The following is a 16,502-nucleotide window of genomic DNA, read 5'->3' on the forward strand; positions in this document are numbered from 1 at the left end:
TAGTACTGACCCTCCGACAGTGCGGCACTCCCTCAGTACTGACCCTCCGACAGTGCGGCACTCCCTCAGTACTGACCCTCCGACAGTGCTGCACAGCCAAAATGTTATTATAAAAGATCTCAGCCCCTTCAGATTTACAATGATTTACATCTTCCTCTCTCTCACTGGGTGCGGGGTCCCCAAGGAGGCCGCTGGGCCTGGAATTGCTATCGGCTGCAACAGGCCTCAAGCTCGCAGCCTGACAGCTAGGCCGCGTTACCCCGGCGACGGCAGCCGACCGGAACTACAGCCCCCAGAGTGCACCACGCCGCCCGTTACGCCCTCACTTCCGGGTTCCGGCCCGCGCCAGGTGAGGGGGGAATCGGAGAGTGAGAATCGGAGGGGAGGTGGAGGGTGGAGGAGGAGAGGGGTGGAGGGTGGAGGAGGAGAGGGGTGGGGGGTGGAGAGGAGAGGGGGTGGAGGAGGAGAGGGGAGGGGGTGGAGGAGGAGAGGGGAGGGGGTGGAGGAGGAGAGGGGAGGGGGTGGAGGAGGAGAGGGGAGGGGGTGGAGGAGGAGAGGGGAGGGGGTGGAGGAGGAGGGTAGGGGAGGGGGTGGAGGAGGAGGGTAGGGGAGGGGGTGGAGGAGGAGGGTAGGGGAGGGGGTGGAGGAGGAGGGTAGGGGAGGGGGTGGAGGAGGAGGGTAGGGGAGGGGGTGGAGGGGGGCAGGGGAGGGGGGGGGGAGGGGGTGGAGGAGGGGGGGTAGGGGAGGGGGTGGAGGAGGGGGGTAGGGGAGGGGGAGGGGGTGGAGGGAGGGGGTAGGGGAGGGGGTGGAGGAGGGAGGGGGTAGGGGAGGGGGTGGAGGAGGGAGGGGGTGGAGGAGGGAGGGGGTGGAGGAGGGGGGTAGTGGAGGAGGGGGGTAGTGGAGGAGGGGGGTGGAGGAAGGGGGTAGTGGAGGAGGGGGGTGGAGGAAGGGGGTGGAGGAGGAGAGGGGAGGGGGTGGAGGAGGAGAGGGGAGGGGGTGGAGGAGGAGAGGGGAGGGGGTGGAGGAGGAGAGGGGAGGGGGTGGAGGAGGAGGGGGTGGGGGGTGGAGGAGGAGGGGGGTGGAGGAGGAGGGGGGTGGGGGTGGAGGAGGGGGTGGGGGTGGAGGAGGAGGGGGAGGGGGTGGAGGAGGAGGGGGGTGGAGGAGGAGGGGGGTGGAGGAGGAGGGGGGAGGGGGTGGAGGAGGGGGGTGGAGGAGGAGGGGGGAGGGGGTGGAGGAGGAGGGGGGTGGGGGTGGAGGAGGAGGGGGGTGGAGGAGGAGGGGGGTGGAGGAGGAGGAGGAGGAGGGGGTGGGGAGGAGAGGAGGGGGGGGTGGAGGAGGAGAGGAGAGGGGGGTGGAGGAGGAGAGGAGAGGGGGGTGGTGGAGGAGAGGGGAGGGGGTGGGGTGGAGGAGAGGGGTGGGGGTGGAGGAGGAGGGAGTGGAGGGTGGAGGAGGGAGAGGGGAGTGGAGGAGGGAGAGGGGGGTGGAGGGTGGAGGAGGGAGAGAGGGGGGTGGAGGGGGGTGGGGGGTGGAGGAGGGGGGTGGGGGGTGGAGGAGGGGGGTGGGGGGCAGAGGAGGGAGAGGGGGGTGGGGGGCAGAGGAGGGAGAGGGGGGTGGGGGGCAGAGGAGGGAGAGGGGGGTGGGGGGCAGAGGAGGGAGAGGGGAGTAGAGGAGGGAGAGGGGGGTGGAGGAGGGAGATGGAGGAGGGAGAGGGGGGTGGAGGAGAGGGGGGGTGGAGGAGGAGTGGAGGGTGGAGGAGGGAGAGGGGGTGGAGGGTGGAGGAGGGAGAGGGGGTGGAGGAGGGAGAGAGGGGGGTGGAGGAGGGGGGTGGGGGCGGAGGAGGGGGGTGGGGGGCAGAGGAGGGAGAGGGGAGTAGAGGAGGGAGAGGGGGCTAGGGGAGTAGAGGAGGGAGAGGGGGGCTGGGGGGTAGAGGAGGGAGAGGGGGGTGGAGGAGGGAGAGGGGGGTGGGGGGTGGAGGAGGGAGAGGGGGGTGGAGGAGGGAGAGGGGGGTGGGGGGTGGAGGAGGGAGAGGGGGTTGGGGGGTGGAGGAGGGAGAGGGGGGTGGGGGGTGGAGGAGGGAGAGGGGGGTGGGGGGTAGAGGAGGGAGAGGGGGTGGGGGGCAGAGGAGGTGAGGTAGAGGGGGGCGGGGGTGGGGGGTAGAGGAGGGGGGTGGGGGGTAGAGGAGGGAGAGGGGAGTAGAGGGGGCTGGGGGCAGAGGAGGGAGAGGGGGCTGGGGGGGAGAGGGGGGGTGGGGGGTAGAGGAGGGAGAGGGGGGTGGGGGGTAGAGGAGGGAGAGGGGGGTGGGGGGTAGAGGGTAGAGGAGAGAGAGGGGGGTGGGGGGTAGAGGGTAGAGGAGAGAGAGGGGGGTGGGGGGTAGAGGGTAGAGGAGAGAGAGGGGGGTGGGGGGTAGAGGAGAGAGAGGGGGGTGGGGGGTAGAGGAGAGAGAGGGGGGTGGGGGGTAGAGGAGAGAGAGGGGGGTGGGGGGTAGAGGAGAGAGAGGGGGGTGGGGGTAGAGGAGAGAGAGGGGGGGTGGGGGGTAGAGGAGAGAGAGGGGGGTGGGGGGTAGAGGAGAGAGAGGGGGGTGGGGGGTAGAGGAGAGAGAGGGGGGTGGGGAGTAGAGGGGGGTGGGGGGTAGAGGGGAGTAGAGGAGGGTGGGGGGTAGAGGGGAGTAGAGGAGGGTGGGGGGTAGAGGGGAGTAGAGGAGGGAGAGGGGAGTAGAGGAGGGAGAGGGGAGTAGAGGAGGGAGAGGGGAGTAGAGGAGGGAGAGGGGAGTAGAGGAGGGGGGTGGAGGAGTGAGAGGGGGGTGGGGGTTAGAGGAGTGAGAGGAGGGAGAGGGGAGTAGAGGAGGGAGAGGGGAGTAGAGGAGAGAGAGGGGGGGTGGGGGGTAGAGGGGGGTGGGGGGTAGAGGAGGGAGAGGGGGGTGGGGGTAGAGGAGGGAGAGGGGGGTGGGGGGTAGAGGAGGGAGAGGGGGGTGGGGGGTAGAGGAGGGAGAGGGGGGTGGGGGGTAGAGGAGGGAGAGGGGGGTGGGGGGTAGAGGAGGGAGAGGGGGGTGGGGGGTAGAGGAGGGGAGTAGAGGAGTGGAGAGGGGAGTAGAGGAGTGGAGAGGGGAGTAGAGGAGTGGAGAGGGGGGGTAGAGGGGGGTGGGGGGCAGAGGAGGGAGAGGGGGGTGGTGGGGGGTAGAGGGGGGTGGGGGGCAGAGGAGGGAGAGGGGGGTGGGGGGGTAGAGAGGGGAGGTGGGGGAGAGGGAGGGGGGTGGGGGGTAGAGGAGGGAGAGGGGGGGTGGTGGGGGTTAGAGGAGGGAGAGGGGGGTGGTGGGGGTTAGAGGAGGGAGAGGGGGGTGGTGGGGGTTAGAGGAGGGAGGGGGTGGGGGTTAGAGGAGGGAGGGGGTGGGGGTTAGAGGAGGGAGAGGGAGGGGGTGGGGGGTAGAGGAGGGAGAGGGGGGTGGTGGGGGTTAGAGGAGGGAGAGGGGGGTGGTGGGGGGTAGAGGAGGGAGAGGGGGGTGGGGGGTAGAGGAGGGAGAGGGGGGGTGGCGGGTAGAGGGGTTGTGGGGGGTAGAGGAGGGAGAGGGGGGTGGGGGGAGAGGGGGGTGGAGGAGGGAGAGGAGGGAGAGGGGGGTGGAGGAGGGAGAGGGGGGGTGGGGGTAGAGGAGGGAGAGGGGGGTGGTGGGTAGAGGAGGGTGGTGGGTAGAGGAGGGTGGTGGGTAGAGGAGGGAGGGGGGTAGAGGAGGGGGGTGGGGGGTAGAGGAGGGAGAGGGGGGTAGAGGGGGGTGGTGGGGGGGAGAGGGGGGTGGTGGGGGGGAGAGGGGGGTGGGGGGTAAAGGAGGGGGTGGGGGGGTAGAGGAGGGAGAGGGGGGGTGGGTGGTGAGAGGGGGAGGGGGGTGGGGGTAGAGGAGGGAGAGGGGGGTGGTGGGTAGAGGGGGGGGTAGAGGAGGGGGAGGAGGGGGGGGTAGAGGAGGAGAGGGGGGTGGGGGGCAGAGGGGGGTGGGGGATAGTGGAGGGAGGGTGGGGGGGTGGGGGGTAGAGGAGGGAGGGGGGGGGGTGGTGAGGGGAGGGTGGGGGTGGGAGTGGTGGGAGGGGGGTGGTGGGGGAGGGGGTGGGGTGGTAGAGGGGAGGGGTGGTGGAGGGAGAGGGGGGGGTGGGGAGTAGAGGAGGGGGGGTGGTGGGGGAGAGGGGGGGGTGGGAGTAGAGGAGGAGAGGGGGGGTGGGGAGTAGAGGGGAGGGGGGGGTGGGGGGTAGAGGGGGTGGGGAGGGTGGAGGGGAGAGGGGGGTGGGGTGGGGGAGGGAGGGGGAGGGGGGAGGAGGGGTTGGGGTGGGGAGGGTGGAGGGGGTGGTGGGGAGGGAGGTGGGGGTGGGGTGGGGAGTGGAGTGGAGGGGTTGGGGTGAGGGGGAGGGAGGGGTGGGGGTGGTGGGGGGGAGGGGGTGGGGTGGGGGAGTGGAGAGGGGGGTGGGGTGGGGGAGTGGAGGGGGGGTGGGGGGGGGAGTGAGGGGGTGGGGTGGGGGAGGAGGGGGGTGGGGTGGGGAGGGTGGAGGGAGAGGGGGTGGGGTGGGGGGGAGTGGAGGGGGAGAGGGAGGGAGAGGAGGGTGAGGGAGGAGGGGAGAGAGGGAGATAGGAGGCGGTGGAGGGACGGGAGGAAGGGAGGGGCTGTTTGTTGTTTTGTTGTATTTATCTTCAGGAACTGATGATTTATGGCCGCTCTCTCGTCCAGCCCCTGTTGTGAAGGTCCAGCCCCTGTTGTGAAGGTCCAGCATGGTGAGCACGGGCTGCACAGTGATTAAGGTCGACCTGCGCTCTCTGAAAGAGGCACCAAGGGAACGTCTGCACCTGCTTCCAGCTGAGATCAAAACTGATGGTGACGCCAACGTGGATCAATACTTTATACCGGCCGTTCGGGGAAAGAGATGGTGGTAAGGGTCAACACTGCCCTGCAGTTCAATAAGACTGTGTTTCCTTTCTCGTGTCTTCGGACAACACTGACCAATGCTGGGGACGCTGAGTATCTGACCGCCCTTCCAGTGCTCGCCCAGGGGACCATGTGTGAGCCCAGCCAACCAATTAGACTGGCACAGCCTCGATTAAATCTCCCCTTAACCTTCTCTGCTCTAAGGAGAACAATCCCAGCTTCTCCCAGTCTCTCCACATTAACTGAAGTCCCTCATCCCTGGGACCATTCCAGTAAATCTCCTCCGCACCCTCTCCAAGGGCTTGACATCCTCCTGAAAGTGCGGGATCCGGAATTGGACACCATTCTCCAGCTGGGGGCGAACCCAGTGATTTATAAAGTTTAACGTAACTTCCTTGCATTTATATTCGATGCGTCTATTCATAAAGCCCAGGATCCTGGGTGTCTGCTCACCCTGCCTACCCACAGTCATTTGCACACTTGCATCTCTCCAGCTCCTTTCACCCCCTCAGGACGTCCCAAAGCCCCTCACAGACACTTTTGAAGTGTGGTCACTGTTGTAATGCAGGAAACGCAGCAGCCAGTGTGCGCACAGCAAGATCCCACAAACAGCCATGTGGTAATGACCCAGATCATCTGTTTTTAGTGATGTTGGTTGAGGATAAATATTGTCCCCCAGGACACCGGGGAGAACTCCCCTGCTCTTCTTCCAATAGTGGCCGTGGGATCTTTTACACCCACCCGAGAGGGCAGACGGTTTAACGCCCCAGGGCGGTGACAGCAGGGGAGGGGGATTTGGAATCAGTGGTTTGTGCACTTAACAGCAGCTGACTTGTTTCAGGGATGCAGGTGTCGTATCGGGGCCGGGCTCTGCGGGGTCAGGGATGCCCGGTGCCCCCACGATATGTTGGACTGGTACTAAAGGAGGACCACGAGCCATGCCTGGAGGAAGAGGTAAGTGAGCAGTTGACCTGATGTGGGGATTCGTGAGAGGTGCAGGGTGGGACCCCCAATGCTGCAAGTGTATTCTGAGTGCAACCAATTTCCCCCTCCCCCTCCCAGGTTTCTTGCTGGAGTAAGGTGGCCATAAGCGCTATTTGACTGTGGAGGGCATCCTACCTCCTGTCCATTCATGCACATCTCTGTCGGACCCATTTGATGGTGATCAGGAGCAGGAACCTTGGCTAATTCTCCCTTTCCTAACTCAGACAGAGAGCGCTCCCTACTGAACCACTGAGTCTTGTATGGATGTCAGTTGTAGAGCACCTTTTGCTTGGCGATGGGAAGGTCAGCTGAGTTGAGGACGGGGAGAGTGGGGGACAAGTCGGAACAGAAACCAAAAAAGAAAATGATCTAAGCAATGAGATAAAACAGGTCAGACCCACTTGAAAGTGAGTAAAAAATAGTGCTAGGGAAATTAATGGGGTTAAAGGCTGACAAATCCCCAGGGCCTGATAATCTACATCCCAGAGTACTAAAGGAAGTGGCCCTGGAAATAGTGGATGCATTGGTGGTCAGCTTCCAAAATTCGATAAGACTCTGGAACAGTTCCTCCAGATTGGAGGGTGGCAAATATAACCCCATTATTTAAAAAAGGAGGGAGAGAAAAAACAGGGAATTACAGACCAGTTAGCCTTACATCAGGAGTGGGGAAAATGCTAGAGTCTGTTATAAAGGATGTGATAGCAGAACACCCGAAAAGCATAAACGGAATTGGACAAAATCAGCATGGGTTTACAAAAGGGATATCATGCTTAACAAATCTACTGGAGTTTTTTTGAGGATGTAACCAGCAGAATAGATAAGGGAGAACCAGCGGATGTGGTGTATTAGGATTTTCAGAAGGCTTTTGATAAGATCCCACATAAGAGGTTAGTGAGCAAAATTAAAGCACATGGGATTGGGGGTAATATAATGGCATGGATTGAGAATTGGTTGACAGATAGGAAACAGAGAGTAGGAATAAACGGATCTTTTTCCAGGTGGCAGGCAGTGACTAGTGGGGTACTGCAGGGATCAGTGCTTGGACCCCAGCTATTCACAATATATATTAATGACTTGGGTGAGGGAACTAAATGTAACATTTCCAAGTTTGCAGACGACACAAAGCTGGGGTGGGGGGGGGGGGGGGGGCGGTGGAGAATGTGAGCTTTGAGAAGGATGCAAAGAGGCTCCAATGTGATTTGGACAAGTTGGGTGAGTGGGTAACTGCATGGCAGATGCAGTATATCATGGATTAATGTGAGGTTATCCACTTTGGTTGTAAAAACAGAAAGGCAGATTATTATCTGAATGGTGATAGATTGGGGAAGGGGGAGGTGCAACGAGACCTGGGTGTCCTTGTACACCAGTCACTGAAAGCAAGCATTCAGGTGCAGTAAGCAGTTAGGAAAACAAATGGTGTGTTGGCCTTCATTGCAAGAGGATTTGAGTACAGGAACAAGGATGTCTTACTGCAGTTATCCAGGGCCTTGGTGAGACCACATCTGGAGTATTGTGTGCAGTTTTTGTCTCCTTATCTGAGGAAGGATGCTCTTGCCATGGAGGGAGTGCAAAGAAGATTTACTAGGCTGACTCCTGGGATGGCAGGATTGACGTATGAGGAGAGATTGGGTCGACTAGGCCTATATTCACTAGAGTTCAGAAGAATGAGAGGGAATCTCATAGAAACCTATAAAATTCTAACAGGACTAGAACAGGGAGGATGTTCCCGATGGCTGAGGAGTCCAGAACCAGGGGTCACAGTCTCAGGATACAGGGTTTGCCATTTAGAACCGAGATGAGGAGAAATTTCTTCACTCAGAGGGTGGTGAATCTGTGGAATTCTCTATTGCAGAAGGCAGTGGAGGCCAAGTCATTAAATATATTCAAGAAGATGATTGGCATTAATATATCTAAGGGATCAAGGGATATGAAGAGAAAGCGGGAACAGGGTACTGAATTAGACCATCAGCCATGATCTTTTTCGAATGGCAGAGCAGGCTCGAAGGGCCGAATGGCTTACTCCTGCTTCCTATGTTTCTATGTTAAAACCTTTGCTGTAAATTGCAGGACCGAGCGGTAAGGATTAAATCAGCCTTCTCCTCGTTGACTTACTGGAATCTTGAGACTCCTCCAACAGCAGATGACAGCCTGGTCACGGCAATGACCTGGACCCAAATCGCAGAAGCTGTGAGTATTTTTATTTTCATTCCCACAAAGTTTAACTTCCGAAGACCCCCATCGGGAGTAACTGTTCAGTTCCGGGCCCCGCACCTCAGGAAGATATTGTCCTGGGAGAGGGTGCAGTGCAAATTCACCAGAATGATCCCGGGGATGAAAGGGTTAAATTCCGAGGACAGGTCGCACAGACTGGGCTTGTATTCCCTCGAGTGTAGAAGATTAAGGGGTTGATCTAATCGAGGGGTTTAAAATGATTAAAGGATTTGATCGGGTCGTTAGAAACTATTTCCTCTGGTCGGGGGTGGGGTCCAGAACAACGGGGCAGAACCTTAAAATTCGAGCCCGGGCCGTTCAGGGGTGATGTCAGGAAACACTTCTTCACACAAAGGGGAGTGGAAATCGGGAACTCTCTCCCCCCCAGAAAGCTGCTGAGGCCGGGGTCAATTGGGAATTTCAGACCTGAGATTGATAGATTTTAAGTTGGGTGAGGGGGATTAAGGGTTACAGAACCCAGGCGGGGGGAGATGGAGTTCAGATACAGATCAGCCGCGGTCTAACAGAATGGTGGGATAGGCTGGAGAGGCTGAATGGCCTCCTCCTGTTCCAGTGTTGCTTTCCATCAGGGGTAACTGAACAGCACGATCCTTTGTATTCTGTTACTCAAGCCCAGGAGCAGTGAGGGCCCAGTGTAGCCCCCACTGCTGCCCTGCTAACTCAGCACAGGCTGGGGATGGAGACTGTGCCTTTCGTCCTCCAGGTGGGCCTCAGCCCAACTCCAAATGCTGCTTTTTAAACAAACTCCAATTCTGGCCTCTTGACCATTCCCCGATTCCCATCGCTCCACCATTGGCGGCTGTGCTTTCAGCTGCCTGGGGCCCTAAGCTCTGGAATTCCCTCCCTAAACCTCTCCGCCTCTCTCTCTCCTCCTTTAAGACGCTCCTTAAAAACCGACCTCTTTGACCGAGCTTTTGGTCGCCTGTCCCTAATATCTCCTTCTGTGGCTCGGGGTCAAATTCTGTCTGATTTACGTTTCTGTGAAGCACCTTGGGGATGTCTTACAGTATTAAAATGCTATACAAATGCAAGCTGTTGTTGGAAAAACCCCTGATTTTAGTGTCTGAACATGTTTAAGGGATTGAGACGGGGCTCCAGTTCACAGAATGTAAACGAGCGAAAACAAGGTTGTATTTTACTCATGTTTGCCCTTGTATTTGTTGAACAAAGAACAAAGATAATTACAGCACAGGAACAGGCCCTTCGGCCCTCCAAGCCTGCGCCGATCCAGATCCTCTCTCTAAACATGTCGCCTATTTTCTAAGGTTCTGTATCTCTTTTCTTCCTGCCCATTCATGTATCTGTCTAGATACATCTTAAAAGACTCCATCGTGCCCGCGTCTACCACCTCCGCTGGCAACGCGTTCCAGGTGCCCACCACCCTCTCCGTAAAGAACTTTCCACGCATATCCCCCCTAAACATTTCCCCTTTCACTTTGAACTCGTGTCCTCTCGTAATTGAAACCCCCACTCTGGGAAAAAGCCTCTTGCTGTCCACCCTGTCTATACCTCTCATGATTTTGTACACCTCAATCAGGTCCCCCCTCAACCTCCGTCTTTCTAATGAAAATAATCCTAATCTACTCAACCTCTCTTCATATCTAGCGCCCTCCATACCAGGCAACATCCTGGTGAACCTCCTCTGCACCCTCTCCAATGCATCCACATCCTTTTGATAATGTGGCGACCAGAACTGTACGCAGTATTCCAAATGTGGCTGAACCAAAGTCCTATACAACTGTAACATGACCTGCCAACTCTTGTACTCAATGCCCCGTCCGATGAAGGAAAGCATGCCGTATGCCTTCTTGACCACTCTATTTACCTGCGTTGCCACCTTCAGGGAACAGTGGACCTGAACACCCAAATCTCTCTGGACATCAATTTTCCCCAGGACTTTTCCATTTACTGTATAGTTCACTCTTGAATTGGATCTTCCAAAATGCATCACCTCGCATTTGCCCTGATTGAACTCCATCTGCCATTTCTCTGCCCAACTCTCTAATATATCTATATTCTGCTGTATTCTCTGACAGTCCCCTTCACTATCTGCTACTCCACCAATCTTAGTGTCGTCTGCAAACTTGCTAATCAGTCCACCTATACTTTCCTCCAAATCATTAATGTATATCACAAACAACAGTGGTCCCAGCACGGATCCCTGTGGAACACCACTGGTCACACGTCTCCATTTTGAGAAACTCCCCTCTACTGCTACTCTCTGTCTCCTGTTGCCCAGCCAGTTCTTTATCCATCTAGCTAGTACACCTTGGACCCCAAGCGCCTTCACTTTCTCCAACAGCCTGCCATGGGGAACCTTATCAAACGCCTTACTGAAGTCCATGTATATGACATCGACAGCCCTTCCCTCATCAATCAACTTTGTCACTTCCTCAAAGAATTCTATTAAGTTGGTAAGACATGACCTTCCCTGCACAAAACCATGTTGCCTATCACTGATGAGCCCATTTTCTTCCAAATGGTAATAGATCCTATCCCTCAGTATCTTCTCCAGCAGCTTCCCTACCACTGACGTCAGGCTCACCGGTCTATAATTACCTGCATTATCTCTGCTACCCTTCTTAAACAAGGGGACAACATTAGCAATTCTCCAGTCCTCCGGGACCTCACCCGTGTTTAAGGATGCTGCAAAGATATCTGTTAAGGCCCCAGCTATTTCCTCTCTCGCTTCCCTCAGTAACCTGGGATAGATCCCATCCGGACCTGGGGACTTGTCCACCTTAATGACCTTTAGAATACCCAACACTTCCTCCCTCCTTATGCCGACTTGACCTAGAGTAATCAAACATCTGTTCCTAACCTCAACATCCGTCATGTCCCTCTCCTCGGTGAATACCGATGCAAAGTACTCGTTTAGAATCTCACCCATTTTCTCTGAGTCCAAGCATAACATTCCTCCTTTGTCCTTTAGTGGGCCAATCCTTTCTCTAGTTACCCTCTTTCTCCTTATATATGAATAAAAGGCTTTGGGATTTTCCTTAACCCTGTTTGCTAAAGATATTTCATGACCCCTTTTAGCCCTCTTAATTCCTCGTTTCAGATTGGTCCTACATTCCCGATATTCTTTCAAAGCTTCGTCTTTCATCAGCCGCCTACACCTTATGTATGCTTCCTTTTTCCTCTTAGCTAATTTCACCTGTCATCCATGGTTCCCTAATCTTGCCATTTCTATCCCTCATTTTCACAGGAACATGTCTCTCCTGAACGCTAATCAACCTCTCTTTAAAAGCCTCCCACATATCACATGTGGATTTACCTTCAAACAGCTGCTCCCAATCTACATTTCCCAGCTCCTGCCGAATTTTGGTATAGTTGGCCTTCCCCCAATTTAGCACTCTTCCTTTCGGACCACTCTCGTCTTTGTCCATGAGTATTTTAAAGCTTACGGAATTGTGATCACTATTCCCAAAGCAGTCCCCTACTGAAACTTCAACAACCTGGCCGGGCTCATTCCCCAACACCAGGTCCAGTATGGCCCCTTCCCGAGTTGGACTATTTACATACTGCTCTAGAAAACCCTCCTGGATGCTCCTTACAAATTCTGCTCCATCTAGACCTCTAACACTAAGTGAATCCCAGTCAATGTTGGGAAAATTAAAATCTCCTATCACCACCACCCTGTTGCTCCTACATCTTTCCATAATCTGTTTACATATTTGTACCTCTATCTCACGCTCGCTGTTGGGAGGCCTGTAGTACAGCCCCAACATTGTTCCCGCACCCTTCCTATTTCTGAGTTCTGTCCATATTGCCTCACTGCTCGAGTCCTCCATAGTGCCCTCCTTCAGCACAGCTGTGATATCCTCTTTGACCAGTAATGCAACTCCTCCACCCCTTTTACCTCCCTCTCTATCCCGCCTGAAGCATCGATATCCTGGGATATTTAGTTGCCAATCATGCCCTTCCCTCAACCAAGTCTCAGTAATAGCAATAACATCATACTCCCAGGTACTAATCCAAGCCCTAAGTTCATCTGCCTTACCTACTACACTTCTTGCATTAAAACAAATGCACCTCAGACCACCAGTCCCTTTATATTCATCATCTGCTCCCTGCCTGTTCTTCCCCTTATTCACACTGACTTCATTATCTAGTTCCTTACAGGCTTTTGTTATTACCTCCTTACTGTCAACTGACCTCAATTGGTTCCCATCCCCCTGCCACATTAGTTTAAACCCTCCCCAACAGCGTTAGCAAAAGCACCTCCAAGGACATTGGTTCCAGTCCGGCCCAGGTGTAGACCGTCCAATTTGTAATAGTCCCACCTCCCCCAGAACCGGTCCCAATGTCCCAAAAATCTGAACCCCTCCTTCCTGCACCATCTCTCAAGCCACGCATTCATTCTGACTATTCTTTCATTTCTACTCTGACTATCACGTGGCACTGGTAGCAATCCTGAGATTACTACCTCTGAGGTCCTACTTTTTAACTTGGCTCCTAACTCCCTAAACTCTGCTTGTAGGACCTCATCCCGTTTTTTACCTATATCATTAGTGCCTATGTGCACAACGACAGCTGGCTGTTCACCCTCCCCCTTTAGAATGAGGCATTAACTCTAGGTGAGCTGGTGCATTAACCCAAGCTGTTGTGCCTGGAATATACGGAGATGCTGGTAAAACAGATGTTGATGCAGCTGGATAATTAATAGCAAAAACTACCAATTTGAAACCTGTATGTTTGAAGTGGTGAGGACTGTGCTGTATTTTGCAGGTTCATGCCCCAGTGGAAGATCAGTGAGAAGACTAGAGAGTTTGGGGGTGGGGAAATACTCTGCACCCCGCCAACCCCCCGGCTACCATGTACACGACGGAGAAGGAACCAATAACTTCATGTGGAATGGGAGCTCCCGTTTTGCTCATCAGGCATCAAGACAACTTGGAAAGCTTTCCTGTGATGTTTGTGGTCCCTTCAAAATAGAAAGATATTTTTAAATTACATTTGACAAAGTGTCTTTGTTATTTGAGTGGTTGTTGTGGGGGAGGGGTAAAATCCGCACAGATTCAATAAAACTCCCCTGCTCGTCTTCCAATAGTGGCGGTGGGATCTTTTACACCCACCCGAGAGGGCAGACGGGGGCCTCGGTTTAACGTCACATCTGAAAGAGAGCACCTCTGACAGTGCAGCACTCCCTCAGTGCTGCCCCACCTGACAATGTGGCAAGCGCTAAGTGCAAGCTTTAGAGTATGGGGCTCAAGTCTCTGGCCTGCTGATGCGAGAGGAGAGTGGGAGCCTCCGTGTCGTAGTTGATGCTGCACGGCAGTCAATACGCACAGTCCAGATAAACCTGGCCAACTGGATGCTTTGTAACACATCCCATTCAGTTCTGTCAGGATAGGAAGGGAGGGGAATCATACAATAAAACCCACAGCAGGTAGGCTGAGGCATGATACATTAATATTTACTCTTTACATTGCAGATACAAAAAACCTATACACCTCTCGACAAAATTACCGACTATAACACAGTTATATGTATCGGATTTACACAGAATCATACGAGCACTGGCTGGCTTGAAAATACTTACACAACTGGAAAAGTACAAAGCACGGGACATGCAACTGCATCAGGTATCACACTAAGGGCTGCCGAGAGCATGCCTGTGGGGGGGTTTCCGTGAAGCTGGCATGGAGGACATCAGACAGTGGTATCAGCAGAGCCTGGCAACATGGGCCCGCATGCATTAGCGGCCCTTCCCGCTCCTGGCAAGCGTGCAAACATGTCCCGCTGACGTCTCCTGAAGCAACAACCACGCCTCCCCCACCCTGGGAGTAAGTCCTGGACAGACAGACCGAGCAGGACCGAGGGAGTGTCACTGGCCCTAGTGCGACAAAACACCACTTCCAAACACACGTCAGTCACTTAATAAAACACAGGCTTTCTTTTCTCTGATATTTATAAATAAGATTCTTGCTATTTTAAAATTTTATCTCCTCCCTAGTGCCCCAGTGTGAGCCTGAACTGCGCAGACCCAGCACCACCAGCAGCCTCCATCTCACATTTTGGGGGTTTACCATTCATCTCCAGGCCTGTGAGAAGGGAATATTCAGCCTTACGTGCCACTCCTGAGCTATGAGATTCAACCTGGATTCGGTCACAGCAGTGATGTAATTGAATATCCAATCTACGCTCACTGTCTCAGCTCAGAAAATGAAAGTGACCCACTTCGGACAGCTAGAGGAACTGTCGCCCGCTGAGGGTGGAAATTCGTGCAAGCAGCTCGGCCTCAGTGGCAATCCAGTCAATTGGAACGGGGAAAATGTAGCTGTCACTCCATGATCAGTAAGTCAGGTCCCTTACACTGACAGATTAGGAATTGTTCCGCTGTCCCCATCAAACACTCCCAGGACAGGTACAGTACGGGGGTTAGATACAGAGTAAAGCTCCCTCTACACTGTCCTCATCAAACACTCCCAGGACAGGTACAGTACGGGGGTTAGATACAGAGTAAAGCTCCCTCTACACTGTCCCCCATCAAACACTCCCAGGACAGGTACAGTACGGGGTTAGATACAGAGTAAAGCTCCCTCTACACTGTCCCCCATCAAACACTCCCAGGACAGGTACAGTATGGGGTTAGATACAGAGTAAAGCTCCCTCTACACTGTCCCCATTATGTCGATTAACTAAACTCTCAGAAGAAGCGGTATCTGTGCAATATTCCCATTTCTCACACCAGGTGAGGCAACATACAAGTTACAAAATGGAAGTGTGTGACCAGCCCTCGACTTGGGTGATAAATATCTGCCTAATGATTGGTTGTGAGGGGTGCTGGGAGGGGGAATGTTGCAGCCACACATGTTTTTACTTCAGTGAGCTGTCTTTATTTGAATGTAGGAAGTTAATTAAATAAGTCGTGGGTGCTGGTTGTTCCTTGTCGGAAGCCAGATCCACTGTATTTCAGTTTGTCTTAAAGTCTCAGCACAATCACTCCTGGGCTGCTGAAACCACCCTGCCAACACACTGGAGTCCATCAACAGTTTGTGATGAGACTGGTTGATGCAGGGGACTTGAGACCTCCTTAGCTCACAGCTTGATAAGTGTTCCCTGCCTGAGGGGCTCCCAGAGGCTGTGTGTACCAGCGATCGACTCTCTTCAATATCCAGGACTCTGAACACAAAACAAGGTCCTGCTTGCCACCAATCTGTACTTCGTACCCTCATGCCACGAGCTCAGGATGCCCACGACGGAGCAGAAGTCACCGGCCGAGTCCACTGTTGCAAATTCCCGTCAGCCTGACCCCTTGTAACCCCCACCCCAGCGTCAGGGAGAGGTGGGAGAACGTGCCAGAGTTCACCAGACCAAACCACTTCAATTTGTTTCAGGTGTCAGGAGTAAGTGGAGTATTGCAGGTTGACTCCCTGTCCAGCTGTCACTCAGTGGGAGAGCAGGGGGGAGAAACACCAGCCTATGCTGGAGATTTTCCTGCATTCATTCTGACTGATTTCTTCTGACGGACAGAGAGAGCTCGTTGGTGAGAGAGGGGCCGAGGGTAACAAACATTCATTGGAAGCTCGGTGGGCATCAACAAGGCGAGTCTTGACACGTGAGGAGTGAGTCCTACAAGCTGGATGGCAAGATAGAGAGGGAGGCGATGGGTGGGCGGAATTGCATATCTGCTGGGCTCCTGGTCCTGACAGCTTCTCTCTCTCCCTCTCTCTGCTGCTGTATTCTCCGTTACCATTTCCCCCTCTTGCTCCAGTCCTTGGGTGTAAAGTGCAGGCACTTGGAATCAATCCGCAGATGCCTCTTCATCATGGCCTTCTCGTGGCCCTCGACAATGTCCTCTGACAGTGTGAGGATGTACTGACCCTGAAACAACATGACAATAACAAGATTTAACCAGCACAACTTCCACAACAAACAAAATTAACAGAGATTCCCCCCCCCAGAACTAGTCTCACAATCACCATAACAGAACGTTACAACCAATGAGGTACTCCTTTTTGAGATGTTGTGACGTGGGAGACACGGCAGCCAATTTGTGTACAAGATGATCCCACAAACAGCAATGTGATAATGACCCAGATCATCTGTTTTTACTGATGTTGTTTGAGGGATAAATATTGTCCCCAGGACACCGGGGAGAACTCCCCTGCTCTTCTTCCAATAGTGGCCGTGGGATCTTTTACACCCACCCGAGAGGGCAGACGGGGGCCTCGGTTTAATGTCCGACAGTGCGGCGCTCCCTCAGTACTGACCCCCGATGGTGCAGCACTTACCACTGTGAAGCTGGGTTGAGGGGGGCTGGGGGGGAGTGACTTCTCCTTTGGAGTTGAGCCTTAATGCAACTTCTTGCCTTCTCTCCCCAGGCCGCAGGGCTCCTGGGGCCAAGAGGGAGACCAACTGCCAGCTTTGTGACCCACTGGAC

General features: G+C 55.0%; 2 protein-coding genes across 4 annotated transcripts in view; one reads left to right on the forward strand and one right to left on the reverse strand.

Moving 5' to 3' along the window:
• The first annotated feature begins 297 nt into the window (after nucleotides 1-297).
• rnaseh2c (ribonuclease H2, subunit C) lies at nucleotides 298-13,069 on the forward strand. The gene is given in 6 exon segments (XM_068021888.1): nucleotides 298-349; nucleotides 4,703-4,887; nucleotides 4,889-4,901; nucleotides 5,739-5,851; nucleotides 7,949-8,068; nucleotides 12,845-13,069. Coding segments are annotated over 5 exon segments (417 nt in total). The 5' UTR covers nucleotides 298-349; nucleotides 4,703-4,743; the 3' UTR covers nucleotides 12,872-13,069.
• Nucleotides 13,070-13,516: 447 nt separating this feature from the next.
• The window catches only part of LOC137355862 (histone acetyltransferase KAT5), a 71,299-nt gene continuing 68,313 nt past the window's right edge, over nucleotides 13,517-16,502 (reverse strand). For all 3 annotated transcript variants that reach the window (XM_068021455.1, XM_068021457.1, XM_068021454.1), the window contains one exon: nucleotides 13,517-15,943. In XM_068021455.1, coding sequence (XP_067877556.1) covers nucleotides 15,809-15,943 — 135 coding nt within the window. In that variant the 3' untranslated portion in view covers nucleotides 13,517-15,808. The remainder of the gene's footprint in view (nucleotides 15,944-16,502) is intronic.

Source organism: Heterodontus francisci, chromosome 44 (assembly GCF_036365525.1).
Source record: "Heterodontus francisci isolate sHetFra1 chromosome 44, sHetFra1.hap1, whole genome shotgun sequence".
NCBI lineage: Eukaryota > Metazoa > Chordata > Chondrichthyes > Heterodontiformes > Heterodontidae > Heterodontus > Heterodontus francisci.